Source organism: Bufo bufo, chromosome 10 (assembly GCF_905171765.1).
Source record: "Bufo bufo chromosome 10, aBufBuf1.1, whole genome shotgun sequence".
In the NCBI taxonomy this organism is placed as follows: Eukaryota; Metazoa; Chordata; class Amphibia; order Anura; family Bufonidae; genus Bufo; species Bufo bufo.
The window spans coordinates 151447470-151468532 of record NC_053398.1 but is presented as its reverse complement, the minus strand read 5'-3'; the positions used below and the strand labels follow the sequence as shown (position 1 = coordinate 151468532).

At 52.2% G+C, this 21063-nt stretch overlaps 1 protein-coding gene across 1 annotated transcript in view; it reads right to left on the bottom strand.

Moving 5' to 3' along the window:
• Nucleotides 1–19236: 19236 nt before the first annotated feature.
• Nucleotides 19237–21063, bottom strand: part of DENND2B (DENN domain containing 2B) — a 127932-nt gene continuing 126105 nt past the window's right edge. Inside the window, exon 19 of the mRNA XM_040410751.1 lies at nt 19237–19678. Coding sequence (XP_040266685.1) covers nt 19644–19678 — 35 coding nt within the window. The 3' untranslated portion in view covers nt 19237–19643. The remainder of the gene's footprint in view (nt 19679–21063) is intronic.

Genomic DNA, 21063 nt, shown 5'->3' with positions numbered 1-21063 from the left:
TTCCCCCCTCACCCTCTTTAGCAGCTGTGGGACCACCTCGATAGTCATGTTTGCTCTATGGATTCCCCCCAAGCCTCCTCCAGTAGCTGTGGGACCACCTTGATAGTCATGTTTGCTCTATGGATCCCCCCACGCCCCCTCCAGCAGCTGTGGGACCACCTTGACAGTAATGTTTGCTCTATGGATCCCCCCACGCCCACTCCAGCAGCTGTGGGCCCACCTCGATAGTCATGTTTGCTCTATGGATTCCCCCTCCCCCTCTTTAGCAGCTGTGGGACCACCTCGATAGTCATGTTTGCTCTATGGATTCCCCCCAAGCCTCCTCCAGCAGCTGTGGGACCACCTTAATAGTAATCTTTGCTCTTTGGATCCCACCACGCCCTCTCCAGCAACTGTGGGACCACCTTGATAGTCATGTTTGCTCTATGGATGCCCCCACGCCCTCTCCAACAGCTGTGGGACCACTTCAATAGTCATGTTTGCTCCATGGATCCCCCCACGCCCCCTCCAGCAGCTGTGGGACCACCTCCAAAGTCATGCTTGCTCTATGGATTCCCCCCACGCCCTCTCCAGCAGCTGTGGGACCTCCTCGATAGTCATGTTTGCTCTATGGATCCCCCCACACCTTCTCCAGCAGCTGTGGGACCACCTCAATAGTCATGTTTGCTCTATGGATTCCCCCCCCACGCCCCCTACAGCAGCTGTGGGACCACCTCGATAGTAATGTTTGCTCTATGGATCCCCCCACGCTCTCTCCAGCAGCTGTGGGACCACCTTAATTGTAATGTTTGGTCTATGGATCCCCCCATGCCCTCTCCAGCAGCTGTGGGACCACCTCGATAGTCATGTTTGCTCTATGGATCCCCCCACGCCCTCTCCAACAGCTGTGGGACCACCTCAATAGTCATGTTTGCTCCATGGATCCCCCCACGCCCCCTCCAGCAGCTGTGGGACCACCTCCAAAGTCATGTTTGCTCTATGGATTCCCCCCATGCCCTCTTCAGCAGCTGTGGGACCACCTCCATAGTCATGTTTGCTCTATGGATCCCCCCCACGCTCTCTCCAGCAGCTGTGGGACCACCTTGATAATAATGTTTGCTCTATGGATTCCCCCTACACCCTCTCTAAAAGCTGTGGGACCACCTCGATAGTCATGTTTGCTCCATGGATCCCCCTACGCCCCCTCCAGCAGCTGAGGGACCACCTCCATAGTCATGCTTGCTATATGGATTCCCCCCACACCCCCTCCAGCAGCTGTGGGACCACCTCCATAGTCATTTTTGCTCTATGGATTTCCCCTACACTCTCTCTAGCAGCTGTGGGACCACCTCGATAGTTATGTTTGCTCTATGGATCCCCCCCCTACGCCCTCTCCATCAGCTGTGGGACCACCTCGATAGTCATGTTTACTCTATGGATTCCCCCCTCCCCCTCTTTAGCAGCTGTGGGACCACCTTGACAGTAATGTTTGCTCTATGGATCCCCCCACGCCCACTCCAGCAGCTGTGGGACCACCTCGATAGTCATGTTTGCTCTATGGATTCCCCCCTCCCCCTCTTTAGCAGCTGTGGGACCACCTCGATAGTCATGTTTGCTCTATGGATTCCCCCCAAGCCTCCTCCAGCAGCTGTGGGACCACCTTGATAGTAATGTTTGCTCTTTGGATCCCACCACGCTCTCTCCAGCAACTGTGGGACCACCTTGATAGTCATGTTTGCACTATGGATCCCCCCATGCCCTCTCCAGCAGCTGTGGGACCACCTCGATAGTCATGTTTGCTCTATGGATCCCCCCACGCCCTCTCCAACAGCTGTGGGACCACCTCAATAGTCATTTTTGCTCTATGGATTTCCCCTACACTCTCTCTAGCAGCTGTGGGACCACCTCGATAGTCATGTTTGCTCTATGGATCCCCCCCCACGCCCTCTTTATCAGCTGTGGGACCACCTCGATAGTCATGTTTACTCTATGGATTCCCCCCTCCCCCTCTTTAGCAGCTGTGGGACCACCTTGACAGTAATATTTGCTCTATGGATCCCCCCACGCCCACTCCAGCAGCTGTGGGACCACCTCGATATTCATGTTTGCTCTATGGATTCCCCCCTCCCCCTCTTTAGCAGCTGTGGGACCACCTCGATAGTCATGTTTGCTCTATGGATTCCCCCCAAGCCTCCTTCAGCAGCTGTGGGACCACCTTGATAGTAATGTTTGCTCTTTGGATCCCACCACGCCCTCTCCAGCAACTGTGGGACCACCTTGATAATCATGTTTGCTCTATGGATGCCCCCACGCCCTCTCCAACAGCTGTGGGACCACTTCAATAGTCATGTTTGCTCCATGGATCCCCCCACGCCCCCTCCAGCAGCTGTGGGACCACCTCCAAAGTCATGCTTGCTCTATGGATTCCCCCCACGCCCTCTCCAGCAGCTGTGGGACCACCTCGATAGTCATGTTTGCTCTATGGATCCCCCCACACCTTCTCCAGCAGCTGTGGGACCACCTCAATAGTCATGTTTGCTCTATGGATTCCCCCCCCACGCCCCCTCCAGCAGCTGTGGGACCACCTCGATAGTAATGTTTGCTCTATGGATCCCCCCACTCTCTCTCCAGCAGCGGTGGGACCACCTTGATTGTAATGTTTGGTCTATGGATCCCCCCATGCCCTCTCCTGCAGCTGTGGGACCACCTCGATAGTCATGTTTGCTCTATGGATCCCCCCACGCCCTCTCCAACAGCTGTGGGACCACCTCAATAGTCATGTTTGCTCCATGGATCCCCCCATGCCCCCTCCAGCAGCTGTGGGACCACCTCCAAAGTCATGTTTGCTCTATGGATTCCCCCCATGCCCTCTTCAGCAGCTGTGGGACCACCTCCATAGTCATGTTTGCTCTATGGATCCCCCCCACGCTCTCTCCAGCAGCTGTGGGACCACCTTGATATTAATGTTTGCTCTATGGATTCCCCCTACACCCTCTTTAAAAGCTGTGGGACCACCTCGATAGTCATGTTTGCTCCATGGATCCCCCTACGCCCCCTCCAGCAGCTGAGGGACCACCTCCATAGTCATGCTTGCTATATGGATTCCCCCCACACCCCCTCCAGCAGCTGTGGGACCACCTCCATAGTCATTTTTGCTCTATGGATTTCCCCTACACTCTCTCTAGCAGCTGTGGGACCACCTCGATAGTCATCTTTGCTCTATGGATCCTCCCCCACGCCCTCTCCATCAGCTGTGGGACCACCTCGATAGTCATGTTTACTCTAAGGATTCCCCCCACGCCCTCTCCAGCAGCTGTGGGACCACCTTGATAGTCATGTTTGCTCTATGGATCCCTTCACGCCCTCTCCAGCAGCTGTGGGACCACCCCAATAGTCATGTTTGCTCCATGGATCCCCCCACGCCCCCTCAAGCAGCTATGGGACCACCTCCATAGTCGAGCTTGCTGTATGGATTCCCCCCACGCCCTTTCCAGCAGCTGTGGGACCACCTCGATAGTCATGTTTGGTCTATGGATCCCTTCACGCCCTCTCCAGCAGCTGTGGGACCACCTTGATAGTAATGTTTGCTCTATGGATTCCCCTCCACGCCCCCTCCAGCAGCTGAGAGACCACCTTGATAGTAATGTTTGTTCTATGGATCCCCCCACGCCCCCTCCAGCAGCTGTGGGAACACCTTGATAGTCATGTTTTCTCTATGGTTCCCCCCTACACCCTCTCTAGCAGCTGTGGGACCACCTTGATAGTCATGTTTGCTCTATGGATCCCCCCCACGTCCTCTCCATCAGCTGTGGGACCACCTTGATAGTCATGTTTGCTCTATGGATTCCTCCCACGCCCTCCCCAGCAGCTGTGGGACCACCTCGATAGTCATGTTTGCTCTATGGATTCCCCCCACGCCCCCTCCAGCAGCTGTAAGACCACCTCTATAGTCATGTTTGCTCTATGGATTCCCCCTACACCCTCTCCAGCAGCTATGGGACCACCTTGACAGTAATGTTTGCTCTATAGATTCTCCTCCACGCCCCCTCTAGCAGCTGTGGGACCACTATGATAGTCATGATTGCTTTATGGATTCCCCCTACACCCTCTCTAGCAGCTGTGGGACCACCTCGATAGTCATGTTTGCTCTATGGATTCCCCCCACACCCTCTCCAGCAGCTGTGGGACCACCTCGATAGTCATGTTTGCTCTATGGATTTCCCCCACGCCCTCTCCATCAGCTGTGGGACCACCTCGATAGTCATGCTTGCTCTATGGATCCCCCTCACGCCCCCTCCAGCAGCTGTGGGACCACCTTGATAGTCATGTTTGCTCTTTGGATTCCCCCACGCCCCCTCCAGCAGCTGTGGGACCACCTCCATAGTCATATTTGCTTTATGGATTCCCGCCACGCCCTCTCCAGCAGCTGTGGGACCACCTCCATAGTCATGTTTACTCTATGGATTTCCCCCACGCCCTCTCCATCAGCTGTGGGACCACCTTGATAGTAATGTTTACTGTATGGATCCCCCCACACCCACTCCAACAGCTGTGGGACCACCTCGATAGTCATGTTTGCTCTATGGATTCCCCCCTCACCCTCTTTAGCAGCTGTGGGACCACCTCGATAGTCATGTTTGCTCTATGGATTCCCCCAAGCCTCCTCCAGCAGCTGTGGGACCACCTTGATAGTCATGTTTGCTCTATGGATCCCCCCACGCCCCCTCCAGCAGCTGTGGGACCACCTTGATAGTAATGTTTGCTCTTTGGATCCCACCACGCCCTCTCCAGCAACTGTGGGACCACCTTGATAGTCATGTTTGCTCTATGGATGCCCCCACGCCCTCTCCAACAGCTGTGGGACCACTTCAATAGTCATGTTTGCTCCATGGATCCCCCCACGCCCCCTCCAGCAGCTGTGGGACGACCTCCAAAGTCATGCTTGCTCTATGGATTCCCCCCACGCCCTCTCCAGCAGCTGTGGGACCACCTCGATAGTCATGTTTGCTCTATGTATCCCCTCACACCTTCTCCAGCAGCTGTGGGACCACCTCAATAGTCATGTTTGCTCTATGGATTCCCCCCCCCACGCCCCCTCCAGCAGCTGTGGGACCACCTCGATAGTAATGTTTGCTCTATGGATCCCCCCACGCTCTCTCCAGCAGCTGTGGGACCACCTTGATTGTAATGTTTGGTCTATGGATCCCCCCATGCCCTCTCCAGCAGCTCTGGGACCACCTCGATAGTCATGTTTGCCATATGGATCCCCCCACGCCCTCTCCAACAGCTGTGGGACCACCTCAATAGTCATGTTTGCTCCATGGATCCCCCCACGCCCCCTCCAGCAGCTGTGGGACCACCTCGAAAGTCATGTTTGCTCTATGGATTCCCCCCATGCCCTCTTTAGCAGCTGTGGGACCACCTCCATAGTCATGTTTGCTCTATGGATCCCCCCCACGCTCTCTCCAGCAGCTGTGGGACCACCTTGATATTAATGTTTGCTCTATGGATTCCCCCTACACCCTCTCTAAAAGCTGTGGGACCACCTCGATAGTCATGTTTGCTCCATGGATCCCCCTACGCCCCCTCCAGCAGCTGAGGGACCACCTCCATAGTCATGCTTGCTATATGGATTCCCCCCACACCCCCTCCAGCAGCTGTGGGACCACCTCCATAGTCATTTTTGCTCTATGGATTTCCCCTACACTCTCTCTAGCAGCTGTGGGACCACCTCGATAGTCATGTTTGCTCTATGGATCCCCCCCCCACGCCCTCTCCATCAGCTGTGGGACCACCTCGATAGTCATGTTTACTCTATGGATTCCCCCCTCCCCCTCTTTAGCAGCTGTGGGACCACCTTGACAGTAATGTTTGCTCTATGGATCCCCCCACGCCCACTCCAGCAGCTGTGGGACCACCTCGATAGTCATGTTTGCTCTATGGATTCCCCCCTCCCCCTCTTTGGCAGCTGTGGGACCACCTCGATAGTCATGTTTGCTCTATGGATTCCCCCCAAGCCTCCTCCAGCAGCTGTGGGACCACCTTGATAGTAATGTTTGCTCTTTGGATCCCACCACGCCCTCTCCAGCAACTGTGGGACCACCTTGATAGTCATGTTTGCTCTATGGATTCCCCCATGCCCTCTCCAGCAGCTGTGGGACCACCTCGATAATCATGTTTGCTCTATGGATCCCCCCACGCCCTCTCCAACAGCTGTGGGACCACCTCAATAGTCATGTTTGCTCCATGGATCCCCCCACGCCCCCTCCAGCAGCTGTGGGACCACCTCCAAAGTCATGTTTGCTCTATGGATTCCCCCCATGCCCTCTTCAGCAGCTGTGGGACCACCTCCATAGTCATGTTTGCTCTATGGCTCCCCCCCACGCTCTCTCCAGCAGCTGTGGGACCACCTTGATATTAATTTTTGCTCTATGGATTCCCCCTACACCCTCTCTAGAAGCTGTGGGACCACCTCGATAGTCATGTTTGCTCCATGGATCCCCCTACGCCCCCTCCAGCAGCTGAGGGACCACCTCCATAGTCATGCTTGCTATATGGATTCCCCCCACACCCCCTCCAGCAGCTGTGGGACCACCTCCATAGTCATTTTTGCTCTATGGATTTCCCCTACACTCTCTCTAGCAGCTGTGGGACCACCTCGATAGTCATCTTTGCTCTATGGATCCTCCCCCACGCCCTCTCCATCAGCTGTGGGACCACCTCGATAGTCATGTTTACTCTAAGGATTCCCCCCACGCCCTCTCCAGCAGCTGTGGGACCACATTGATAGTCATGTTTGCTCTATGGATCCCCCCATGCCCTCTCCAGCAGCTGTGGGACCACCTCGATAATCATGTTTGCTCTATGGATCCCCCCACGCCCTCTCCAACAGCTGTGGGACCACCTCAATAGTCATGTTTGCTCCATGGATCCCCCCACGCCCCCTCCAGCAGCTGTGGGACCACCTCCAAAGTCATGTTTGCTCTATGGATTCCCCCCATGCCCTCTTCAGCAGCTGTGGGACCACCTCCATAGTCATGTTTGCTCTATGGATCCCCCCCACGCTCTCTCCAGCAGCTGTGGGACCACCTTGATATTAATGTTTGCTCTATGGATTCCCCCTACACCCTCTCTAGAAGCTGTGGGACCACCTCGATAGTCATGTTTGCTCCATGGATCCCCCTACGCCCCCTCCAGCAGCTGAGGGACCACCTCCATAGTCATGCTTGCTATATGGATTCCCCCCACACCCCCTCCAGCAGCTGTGGGACCACCTCCATAGTCATTTTTGCTCTATGGATTTCCCCTACACTCTCTCTAGCAGCTGTGGGACCACCTCGATAGTCATCTTTGCTCTATGGATCCTCCCCCACGCCCTCTCCATCAGCTGTGGGACCACCTCGATAGTCATGTTTACTCTAAGGATTCCCCCCACGCCCTCTCCAGCAGCTGTGGGACCACCTTGATAGTCATGTTTGCTCTATGGATCCCTTTACGCCCTCTCCAGCAGCTGTGGGACCACCCCAATAGTCATGTTTGCTCCATGGATCCCCCCACGCCCCCTCAAGCAGCTATGGGACCACCTCCATAGTCGAGCTTGCTGTATGGATTCCCCCCACGCCCTTTCCAGCAGCTGTAGGACCACCTCGATAGTCATGTTTGGTCTATGGATCCCTTCACGCCCTCTCTAGCAGCTGTGGGACCACCTTGATAGTAATGTTTGCTCTATGGATTCCCCTCCACGCCCCCTCCAGCAGCTGAGGGACCACCTTGATAGTAATGTTTGTTCTATGGATCCCCCCACGCCCCCTCCAGCAGCTGTGGGAACACCTTGATAGTCATCTTTTCTCTATGGTTCCCCCCTACACCCTCTCTAGCAGCTGTGGGACCACCTTGATAGTCATGTTTGCTCTATGGATCCCCCCCACGTCCTCTCCATCAGCTGTGGGACCACCTTGATAGTCATGTTTGCTCTATGGATTCCTCCCACGCCCTCCCCAGCAGCTGTGGGACCACCTCGATAGTCATGTTTGCTCTATGGATTCCCCCCACGCCCCCTCCAGCAGCTGTAAGACCACCTCTATAGTCATGTTTGCTCTATGGATTCCCCCTACACCCTCTCCAGCAGCTATGGGACCACCTTGACAGTAATGTTTGCTCTATAGATTCCCCTCCACGCCCCCTCCAGCAGATGTGGGACCACCTTGATAGTAATGTTTGCTCTATAGATCCCCCCACGCCCCCTCTAGCAGCTGTGGGACCACTATGATAGTCATGATTGCTTTATGGATTCCCCCTACACCCTCTCTAGCAGCTGTGGGACCACCTCGATAGTCATGTTTGCTCTATGGATTCCCCCCACGCCCTCTCCAGCAGCTGTGGGACCACCTCGATAGTCATGTTTGCTCTATGGATTTCCCCCACGCCCTCTCCATCAGCTGTGGGACCACCTCGATAGTCATGCTTGCTCTATGGATCCCCCTCACGCCCCCTCCAGCAGCTGTGGGACCACCTTGATAGTCATGTTTGCTCTTTGGATCCCCCCACGCCCCCTCCAGCAGCTGTGGGACCACCTCCATAGTCATATTTGCTTTATGGATTCCCGCCACGCCCTCTCCAGCAGCTGTGGGACCACCTCCATAGTCATGTTTACTCTATGGATTTCCCCCACGCCCTCTCCATCAGCTGTGGGACCACCTTGATAGTAATGTTTACTGTATGGATCCCCCCACACCCACTCCAACAGCTGTGGGACCACCTCGATAGTCATGTTTGCTCTATGGATTCCCCCCTCACCCTCTTTAGCAGCTGTGGGACCACCTCGATAGTCATGTTTGCTCTATGGATTCCCCCCAAGCCTCCTCCAGCAGCTGTGGGACCACCTTGATAGTCATGTTTGCTCTATGGATCCCCCCACGCCCCCTCCAGCAGCTGTGGGACCACCTTGACAGTAATGTTTGCTCTATGGATCCCCCCACGCCCACTCCAGCAGCTGTGGGACCACCTCGATAGTCATGTTTGCTCTATGGATTCCCCCCTCCCCCTCTTTAGCAGCTGTGGGACCACCTCGATAGTCATGTTTGCTCTATGGATTCCCCCCAAGCCTCCTCCAGCAGCTGTGGGACCACCTTGATAGTAATGTTTGCTCTTTGGATCCCACCACGCCCTCTCCAGCAACTGTGGGACCACCTTGATAGTCATGTTTGCTCTATGGATGCCCCCACGCCCTCTCCAACAGCTGTGGGACCACTTCAATAGTCATGTTTGCTCCATGGATCCCCCCACGCCCCCTCCAGCAGCTGTGGGACCACCTCCAAAGTCATGCTTGCTCTATGGATTCCCCCCACGCCCTCTCCAGCAGCTGTGGGACCACCTCGATAGTCAAGTTTGCTCTATGGATCCCCCCACACCTTCTCCAGCAGCTGTGGGACCACCTCAATAGTCATGTTTGCTCTATGGATTCCCCCCCCCACGCCCCCTCCAGCAGCTGTGGGACCACCTCGATAGTAATGTTTGCTCTATGGATCCCCCCACGCTCTCTCCAGCAGCTGTGGGACCACCTTGATTGTAATGTTTGGTCTATGGATCCCCCCATGCCCTCTCCAGCAGCTGTGGGACCACCTCGATAGTCATGTTTGCTCTATGGATCCCCCCACGCCCTCTCCAACAGCTGTGGGACCACCTCAATAGTCATGTTTGCTCCATGGATCCCCCCACGCCCCCTCCAGCAGCTGTGGGACCACCTCCAAAGTCATGTTTGCTCTATGGATTCCCCCCATGCCCTCTTCAGCAGCTGTGGGACCACCTCCATAGTCATGTTTGCTCTATGGATCCCCCCCCCACGCTCTCTCCAGCAGCTGTGGGACCACCTCAATAGTCATGTTTGCTCCATGGATCCCCCCACGCCCCCTCCAGCAGCTGTGGGACCACCTCCAAAGTCATGCTTGCTCTATGGATTCCCCCCACGCCCTCTCCAGCAGCTGTGGGACCACCTCGATAGTCAAGTTTGCTCTATGGATCCCCCCACACCTTCTCCAGCAGCTGTGGGACCACCTCAATAGTCATGTTTGCTCTATGGATTCCCCCCCCCACGCCCCCTCCAGCAGCTGTGGGACCACCTCGATAGTAATGTTTGCTCTATGGATCCCCCCACGCTCTCTCCAGCAGCTGTGGGACCACCTTGATTGTAATGTTTGGTCTATGGATCCCCCCATGCCCTCTCCAGCAGCTGTGGGACCACCTCGATAGTCATGTTTGCTCTATGGATCCCCCCACGCCCTCTCCAACAGCTGTGGGACCACCTCAATAGTCATGTTTGCTCCATGGATCCCCCCACGCCCCCTCCAGCAGCTGTGGGACCACCTCCAAAGTCATGTTTGCTCTATGGATTCCCCCCATGCCCTCTTCAGCAGCTGTGGGACCACCTCCATAGTCATGTTTGCTCTATGGATCCCCCCCCACGCTCTCTCCAGCAGCTGTGGGACCACCTCAATAGTCATGTTTGCTCCATGGATCCCCCCACGCCCCCTCCAGCAGCTGTGGGACCACCTCCAAAGTCATGCTTGCTCTATGGATTCCCCCCACGCCCTCTCCAGCAGCTGTGGGACCACCTCGATAGTCAAGTTTGCTCTATGGATCCCCCCACACCTTCTCCAGCAGCTGTGGGACCACCTCAATAGTCATGTTTGCTCTATGGATCCCCCCCCCCACGCCCCCTCCAGCAGCTGTGGGACCACCTCGATAGTAATGTTTGCTCTATGGATCCCCCCACGCTCTCTCCAGCAGCTGTGGGACCACCTTGATTGTAATGTTTGGTCTATGGATCCCCCCATGCCCTCTCCAGCAGCTGTGGGACCACCTCGATAGTCATGTTTGCTCTATGGATCCCCCCACGCCCTCTCCAACAGCTGTGGGACCACCTCAATAGTCATGTTTGCTCCATGGATCCCCCCACGCCCCCTCCAGCAGCTGTGGGACCACCTCCAAAGTCATGTTTGCTCTATGGATTCCCCCCATGCCCTCTTCAGCAGCTGAGGGACCACCTCCATAGTCATGCTTGCTATATGGATTCCCCCCACACCCCCTCCAGCAGCTGTGGGACCACCTCCATAGTCATTTTTGCTCAATAGATTTCCCCTACACTCTCTCTAGCAGCTGTGGGACCACCTCGATAGTCATGTTTGCTCTATGGATCCCCCCCCCCCCACGCCCTCTCCATCAGCTGTGGGACCACCTCGATAGTCATGTTTACTCTATGGATTCCCCCCTCCCCCTCTTTAGCAGCTGTGGGACCACCTTGACAGTAATGTTTGCTCTATGGATCCCCCCACGCCCACTCCAGCAGCTGTGGGACCACCTCGATAGTCATGTTTGCTCTATGGATTCCCCCCTCCCCCTCTTTAGCAGCTGTGGGACCACCTCGATAGTCATGTTTGCGCTATGGATTCCCCCCAAGCCTCCTCCAGCAGCTGTGGGACCACCTCGATAGTAATGTTTGCTCTTTGGATCCCACCACGCCCTCTCCAGCAACTGTGGGACCACCTTGATAGTCATGTTTGCTCTATGGATGCCCCCACGCCCTCTCCAACAGCTGTGGGACCACTTCAATAGTCATGTTTGCTCCATGGATCCCCCCACGCCCCCTCCAGCAGCTGTGGGACCACCTCCAAAGTCATGCTTGCTCTATGGATTCCCCCATGCCCTCTCCAGCAGCTGTGGGACCACCTCGATAGTCATGTTTGCTCTATGGATCCCCCCACACCTTCTCCAGCAGCTGTGGGACCACCTCAATAGTTATGTTTGCTCTATGGATTCCCCCCCCACGCCCCCTCCAGCAGCTGTGGGACCACCTCGATAGTAATGTTTGCTCTATGGATCCCCCCACGCTCTCTCCAGCAGCTGTGGGACCACCTTGATTGTAATGTTTGGTCTATGGATCCCCTCATGCCCTCTCCAGCAGCTGTGGGACCACCTCGATAGTCATGTTTGCTCTATGGATCCCCCCACACCCTCTCCAACAGCTGTGGGACCACCTCAATAGTCATGTTTTCTCCATGGATCCCCCCACGCCCCCTCCAGCAGCTGTGGGACCACCTCCAAAGTCATGTTTGCTCTATGGATTCCCCCCATGCCCTCTTCAGCAGCTGTGGGACCACCTCCATAGTCATGTTTGCTCTATGGATCCCCCCCACGCTCTCTCCAGCAGCTGTGGGACCACCTTGATTAATGTTTGCTCTATGGATTCCCCCTACACCTTCTCTAAAAGCTGTGGGACCACCTCGATAGTCATGTTTGCTCCATGGATCCCCCTACGCCCTCTCCAGCAGCTGAGGGACCACCTCCATAGTCATGCTTGCTATATGGATTCCCCCCACACCCCCTCCAGCAGCTGTGGGACCACCTCCATAGTCATTTTTGCTCTATGGATTTCCCCTACACTCTCTCTAGCAGCTGTGGGACCACCTCGATAGTCATCTTTGCTCTATGGATCCTCCCCCACGCCCTCTCCATCAGCTGTGGGACCACCTCGATAGTCATGTTTACTCTAAGGATTCCCCCCACGCCCTCTCCAGCAGCTGTGGGACCACCTTGATAGTCATGTTTGCTCTATGGATCCCTTCACGCCCTCTCCAGCAGCTGTGGGACCACCCCAATAGTCATGTTTGCTCCATGGATCCCCCCACGCCCCCTCAAGCAGCTATGGGACCACCTCCATAGTCGAGCTTGCTGTATGGATTCCCCCCACGCCCTTTCCAGCAGCTGTGGGACCACCTCGATAGTCATGTTTGGTCTATGGATCCCTTCACGCCCTCTCCAGCAGCTGTGGGACCACCTTGATAGTAATGTTTGCTCTATGGATTCCCCTCCACCCCCCCTCCAGCAGCTGAGGGACCACCTTGATAGTAATGTTTGTTCTATGGATCCCCCCACGCCCCCTCCAGCAGCTGTGGGAACACCTTGATAGTCATGTTTTCTCTATGGTTCCCCCCCTACACCCTCTCTAGCAGCTGTGGGACCACCTTGATAGTCATGTTTGCTCTATGGATCCCCCCCACGTCCTCTCCATCAGCTGTGGGACCACCTTGATAGTCATGTTTGCTCTATAGATTCCTCCCACGCCCTCCCCAGCAGCTGTGGGACCACCTCGATAGTCATGTTTGCTCTATGGATTCCCCCCACGCCCCCTCCAGCAGCTGTAAGACCACCTCTATAGTCATGTTTGCTCTATGGATTCCCCCTACACCCTCTCCAGCAGATGTGGGACCACCTTGATAGTAATGTTTGCTCTATGGATCTCCCCACGCACCCTCCAGCAGATGTGGGACCACCTCCATAGTCATGTTTGCTCTATGGATTCCCCCCCACGCCCTCTCCAGCAGCTGTAAGACCACCTCTATAGTCATGTTTGCTCAATGGATTCCCCCTACACCCTCTCCAGCAGCTGTGGGACCACCTTGATAGTAATGTTTGCTCTATGGATCCCCCCACGCCCCCTCCAGTAGCTGTGGGACCACCTCCATAGTCATGTTTGCTCTATGGATTTCCCCCACGCCCTCTCCAGCAGCTGTGGGACCACCTCTATAGTCACGTTTGGTCTATGAATCCCCCCCACGCCCTCTCTAGCAGCTGTGGGACCACCTCCATAGTCATGCTTGCTCTGTGGATTCCCCCACGCCCTCTCCAGCAGCTGTGGGACCACTTCGATAGTCATGTTTGCTCTATGGATCCCCCCACGCCCTCTCTAGCAGCTGCGGGACCACCTCAATAGTCATGTTTGCTCCATGGATCCCCCACGCCCCCTCCAGCAGCTGTAGGATGCACTGCAGTCAGGATGGCTCCAGATACCTGTGACAACCTACCAGGACCTTACTGAATCCCTCCCAGCACACAGCAGTTACTCCTGCTCTGAGGAATTGTGTGATCAGAGGATCCGACTGTATCCAGGTGTGGGAGCATCCCTCAGTGACTAGAGCTGCAGCTATCTGAAGCTGATTGTGTCCAAGACCCTGAACCTGTCTAGAGGAACGAGGATTGCTTTCAGGAACACTGTGATGAGAGCTGAGGAGAGCTGCGGTACCGCATACTTGTTGGAGAGGCATTTCACCAGCGGATGCAGAGTAGACCCAGGTCGGTAAGATCGTGCACGCACCTCATTACAGTGTTGGAGCCTAGAGACTGAGACCAGGCTTGTAGTTAGTTAGTGTCTCTGTTTGTGTCAGGCCATAAGTGTTAGTACTGTCCATTGCAAGGACTCCATAACTTAAAGTGACATTTCATAATGGAGAGCTGATAAATTTCACACAAACTCAAGCCAGGCTGGTGTTTTGCTCAGAAGGAATACTCAGGCATGTGCTACAGGACCAGTTATGGGAGGGGGAATACTGTAGAGCACTGTAACATTGTAAGCTGTTGTGCTGCACCGCAGGCTAGCCCGTACCACACACCCATACAGTTATTTTTGTTTTTTAGGGTAATAACAGGTAAGGTGTGGCTGTTTAGTTGTGCCCACCAGTAGGTCAATTACTGCACTTTCCTCCTGCATCCATCGGAGGGCGCGCGCTGTGCAGCACAAGGGCCTCAGCCATTGGGCTGGGTGTATGTAAATTTATGTTCCCAGCATTTGTGATTGTGTTCATTACCACTGGAGATGAGCGAATTTCATATTTTGAAATTCATCCATGCTTCGTTTGGTGGTAAAAGCAGAATTGCGTTATGGATTCTGTTACCACGGACGATAACGCAATTCTATAATAGAAGTCTATGGGCTGCAAAACGCATCAGTCTGGTTTCCGTTATGCAGTGGAGTCCTCTCCTGCATAACGGAAACAAGACGGATCCGTTTTGCAGCTCATAGACTTCTATTATGATAGAATGAATAACGGAATGCCTCTAAAGGCATTCCGTTATGTATTCCGTCATAGGATTGCGTTATGGTCCATGGTAACGGAATCCATAACACAGTTCTGCTTTTACCACCAAACGAAGCGTGAACGAATTTCATAACATGAAATTCGCTCATCTCTAATTACCACGTTTAAGTAAAATTCTGTTTTGGCAAAAGCTGGTGGTGGAGTTGTTTTCCTCATTCGTGACTTCGCTGTATCCAAGTGTATTGTCCGAATGTGTGTTTAGCATGGCTGGGGGGGTGATCACGGACAGTCGCATCTGCCTGTCCACAGCCAACGTGGACAAGCTTGCATTCATTGAAATGAACCAGGCATGGATCCCACAGGACTTGTCCGTACCTTGGGCAGAGAAGAGAGGTATACCAGCCGCACCCAGACATTGTTATAGTTCAGTGCACTTTTTCTGCTCTCTTTGCAATTTCCCAATGTTTTTGGGGCCACCAAAAAATAAAAATGTTGGCTACCTCCTCCGCCTCTTCCACCACGCCACGTCTCCCATGATGGAGAACTTCTATTATGCGAAGTACGCGTGCATGGTATTGTATGCAAAGCCATGCACCTGTGGCCAGGAGTGTTTGCTTTGTCTGTCAGTCTTTGGCCTACCATTTACAGCACTTTATAAATTAGACTAGACCAGGGATGCCCAACCAGTGGCCCTCCAGCTGTTGCAAAACTACAACTCCCAGCATGGCCGGACAGCCTACAGCTATCAGCAAACAGGAGGGCATGATGAGAGTTGTAGTTTTACAACAGCTGGAGGGTCGCAGGTTGAGCATCCCTGGACTAGACGTATTGCTATTAGTCTGCCCTCTGGTGGTTCTTTATCAGTATGACAGGTTCATATTGATTGACTGGTTATTATTATGTGCATGAAAATGTGGCGCAAGTGAACTGAAATTAGGCGCCCGTCTCAATGAAAGAGCCACTTCTTAGCCAAAATGTGGTACAACTCACCAGCCCTGGAGCAGAGTAGAAATTAGAATGTTTTTGTGACTATGTTCGCTGAAGCTGACAGTCTATGTCTCCTCTTTATATGCGCTTCTTTTTTTGTGAAAAATAAACTTTTATTTTATGTAAATGAGCCTCTAGGAGAAATGGGGATGTTGCCCCTACTCCTAGAGGCTCAGTTCTTCCTTCTGTGGTCACGCCCTCATCATGTTGATTGACAGGGCCATGCAATGTTCACATAATCCTGCCTATCCCTGTCAATCAACATGATGAGGGCGTGACCACAGGAGGAAGAACTGAGCCTCTAGGAGTAGGGGCAATACCCCCATTGTTCCAAGAGGCTCATTTACATAAAATAAAAGTTAATTATTCACAAAACGGAGGCACATAAGAACAAAGAGGCAAAGCTGACATTTGCGCATGTCTGAAGTCAGCCAATTTACAAATAACCATGTTCCTGATGATAGAAGCCCTTTAAACCACCAAGGGGAAGATTTACTAAGAAAATTGCACTGGAATGTGGCATAAGGGGGAACATTTATGAGGGGAATGATTGGTCAGCTTTTCCTCGAGGCTGCACTGGCACCCTTTGCATCAAATTTATGAAATGTTGCACATTGTTTGTTAAATTTGACGCCAATAATTTTATTTATTTTTTACACCCCCTACTGGAGCGCATTTTGCTGCTTTTTAAAAAAAATATAAATTTGCAGAGATTCATCTCGGTACACCTAATTAATATAAATGACCACACCCACTTCCCCACCCGCTATTCAAAACAAGGGAGTCCTGTGAGATGCACCCTGTGATAAATGTGCCGCTGTTTATGTATCTGCTCCAGGACCCGTGACTAGGAGAGAATCCAGCCAGGGCCCCATCTACAGCGGCCACTACTCTCATCATCCCTCCAATAACATTACTCTGGGGAAATGCTTAGAATGTAATTCCACATGGTGCTCATGAACATGTCTGCAGCAGGCGTAAAAAGAAACCATAGTACCCCAAGGTAAAATGCAGATCCCCCACCACCACTAATACCACACCTTTATGCCCAGAATTGGGACTGGAGTTATGGCATCCAATGCATGGGCCACGTCTGTGTGTCTGGCGCAAATGGATGCAGACCCATTCAACTTTTATGGGTCCATGATCCGTTTGTATCGCAAAAAAATTGAACAAATTCTATTGTTTTGCGGTGTGAAAGCACGGAGAGAAACCCCATAGAAGTGCTCCGTAGTGATTTGTGGGGTTCCGTGCCTCTGTTCCGCAACCGCACCTTCACTTGAACGGGTCCGGATCCGTGTTGGGGTGCAAAAATGTCCGTGGCTCGTATATTACAGACGCGCCGGCCGTCCCCTGTCCGCCTGTATAAAGCGCAAACCTGCGTAATGACGTATACAGCGGCCTGAGGAAGCGCGATCCCGCGCGCAAAACGGCCGTCGCCGCTTGCAACATTGTGTCCGCCCCTGGATCCTTCATGTGTCGACTTCTAAGGAAGCCTGAATAAAGATACTTACTTACATCCCGGTGAGTGCCGCAACTCTGTTACTTTTCTCTCTTCACATCGTATATTACAGACCCCTAACACTAATACAGACATGGCCGGGCAACAGTCATGTGAGTGAAGCTTAAATGTACAGACTTCTATACTGAATCCTCCCTAAATGCATCGGTAAAAAGGTGAGGGGGACAAAGCAATGTGCCTAAAAGCACCACTAGGGGGAGCGAAGAGCACATGCATATGCAGTCAGTAATGAACCATATTACATGGTATAGATCTGTGAACCGTGAGCTCCACCTGGTGGCATCTACAGGTAACAGCTTTAATTGTGTAAGGGCAAAGAGAAGAGTTCAGAGCTAAGCCCCTTCCCGGTACTGCCCCCTGCTGTACCGTAAGTATATGTATGCCACTGTATGTGGCTTCAAGAGTATGTCAATTGGCACAACTTATCATGAAAATTCTGATTTGTTACTTTATCTGTACTCAGAGAATTATCACTGTGTTGTCTGTGGTGTTACATAGGACTGCAGGTGACATCTACCACATTATCTGTACTCAGAGAATTATCACTGTGTTATCTGTGGTGTTACATAGGACTGCAGGTGACATCTACTACATTATCTGTACTCAGAGAGTTATCACTGTGTTGTCTGTGGTTTTACATAGGACTGCAGGTGACATCTACTACATTATCTGTACTCAGAGAGTTATCACGGTGTTATCTGTGGTGTTACATAGGACTGCAGGTGACATCTACTACATTATCTGTACTCAGAGAGTTATCACGGTGTTATCTGTGGTGTTACATAGGACTGCAGGTGACATCTACTACATTATCTATAATCAGAGAGTTATCACTGTGTTATCTGTGGTGTTACATAGGACTGCAGGTGACATCTACTACATTATCTGTACTCAGTTATCACTGTGTTATCTGTGGCGTTACATAGGACTGCAGGTGACATCTACTACATTATCTGTACTCAGAGAGTTATCACTGTGTTATCTGTGGTGTTACATAGGACTGCAGGTGACATCTACTACACTATCTGTACTCAGAGAGTTATCACTGTGTTATCTGTGGTGTTACATAGGACTGCAGGTGACATCTACTACATTATCTGTACTCAGAGAGCTATCACTGTGTTATCTGTGGTGTTACATAGGACTGCAGGTGACATCTACTACATTATCTGTACACAGAGAGTTATCACTGTGTTATCTGTGGTGTTACATAGGACTGCAGGTGACATCTACTACATTATCTGTACTCAGAGAGTTATCACTGTGTTATCGGCGGTGTTACATAGGACTGCAGGTGACATCTACTACATTATCTATAATCAGAGAGTTATCACTGTGTTATCTGTGGTATTACATAGGACTGCAGGTGACATCTACTACATTATCTGTACACAGAGAGTTATCACTGTGTTATCTGTGGTGTTACATAGGACTGCAGGTGACATCTACTACATTATCTATAATCAGAGAGTTATCACTGTGTTATCTGTGGTGTTACATAGGACTGCAGGTGACATCTACTACATTATCTGTACTCAGAGAGTTATCACTGTGTTATCGGCGGTGTTACATAGGACTGCAGGTGACATCTACTACATTATCTATAATCAGAGAGTTATCACTGTGTTATCTGTGGTATTACATAGGACTGCAGGTGACATCTACTACATTATCTGTACACAGAGAGTTATCACTGTGTTATCTGTGGTGTTACATAGGACTGCAGGTGACATCTACTACATTATCTATAATCAGAGAGTTATCACTGTGTTATCTGTGGTGTTACATAGGACTGCAGGTGACATCTACTGCATTATCTTTGTATGACTGGCCGTAGCATTCTTCCTGCTGCGGGGGTGAATGATCACATGACCATGATTTCAGTCTCAGCGTTTATTACATCACGCACATTTGGCGCGCTGCTCGCTATGTTCGGAACTTCTTAATTGGTGCAGTCATAGTGCAAGTCTACTGACCATAAAACGTTGATCGACGTACTTAGAGTGCAGAGCGAGCGGCCGCCATCTGAACACTATCACACATATGGGACGCCGCCATCTGCTCCACTTCCACAGTTTCACTTCATAAAAAAAGATTCCAAGTTGAAAAAAAGCCTGAATATTTACAAATCTATAAGTGGTGATTCCCGATTACGCAGTCTCTACCCTCTCACCCCCTATATCTGTTCAAAGGAAGGGCGGTCATGTGATTATGTTCTGGTCATGTCCAGCAAGGATGCAGCTTGGACACCGCAGGAACAGTCTGTGGATACTGCAGCTGAGGCCTCAGTTCTTCTTATGGAGAAATTTCATCTTGTTTCCTGGAGAAAGAGACAAGCTGTGAGCGACCGATCTCTCCCAAGATTCAGGGGCGCTACCCCTGAACCCCCCCCCCCCCCCCTCACATCCCCACCTTACTGGACCAATATCTAAACAGTGCTGTGTTCTGCTGTAACGCATTGCGCCAGATGTGTTTACTGGGTTATCAGCCATTTCAGGCCGGGGAGAGGATGACTGTAGGACAGGAGAATACAGTCTATTGCTCCCTGTTATCAGCCATTTCAGGGGAGAGGATGACTGTAGGACAGGAGAATACAGACTATTGCCCCCTGTTATCAGCCATTTCAGGGGAGAGGATGACTGTAGGACAGGAGAATACAATCTATTGCTCCCTGTTATCAGACATTTCAGGGGAGAGGATGACTGTAGGACAGGAGAATACAATCTATTGCCCCCTGTTATCAGCCATTTCAGGGGAGAGGATGACTGTAGGACAGGAGAATACAGTCTATTGCCCCCTGTTATCAGCCATTTCAGGGGAGAGGATGACTGTAGGACAGGAGAATACAGTCTATTGCCCCCTGTTATCAGCCATTTCAGGGGAGAGGATGACTGTAGGACAGGAGAATACAGTCTATTGCCCCCTGTTATCAGACATTTCAGGGGAGAGGATGACTGTAGGACAGGAGAATACAGTCTATTGCCCGCTGTTATCAGCCATTTCAGGGGAGAGGATGACTGTAGGACAGGAGAATACAATCTATTGCCCCCTGTTATCAGCCATTTCAGAGGAGAGGATGACTGTAGGACAGGAGAATACAGTCTATTGCTCCCTGTTATCAGCCATTTCAGGGGAGAGGATGACTGTAGGACAGGAGAGTACAGTCTATTGTCCCCTGTTATCAGCCATTTCAGGGGAGAGGATGACTGTAGGACAGGAGAATACAGTCTATTGCTCCCTGTTATCAGCCATTTCAGGGGAGAGGATGACTGTAGGACAGGAGAATACAGTCTATTGCCCCCTGTTATCAGCCATTTCAGGGGAGAGGATGACTGTAGGACAGGAGAATACAATCTATTGCTCCCTGTTATCAGCCATTTCAGGGGAGAGGATGACTGTAGGACAGGAGAATACAATCTATTGCCCCCTGTTATCAGCCATTTCAGGGGAGAGGATGACTGTAGGACAGGAGAATACAGTCTATTGCCCCCTGTTATCAGCCATTTCAGGGGAGAGGATGACTGTAGGACAGGAGAATACAGTCTATTGCCCCCTGTTATCAGCCATTTCTGGGGAAAGGATGACTGTAGGACAGGAGAATACAATCTATTGCCCCCTGTTATCAGCCATTTCAGAGGAGAGGATGACTGTAGGACAGGAGAATACAGTCTATTGCTCCCTGTTATCAGCCATTTCAGGGGAGAG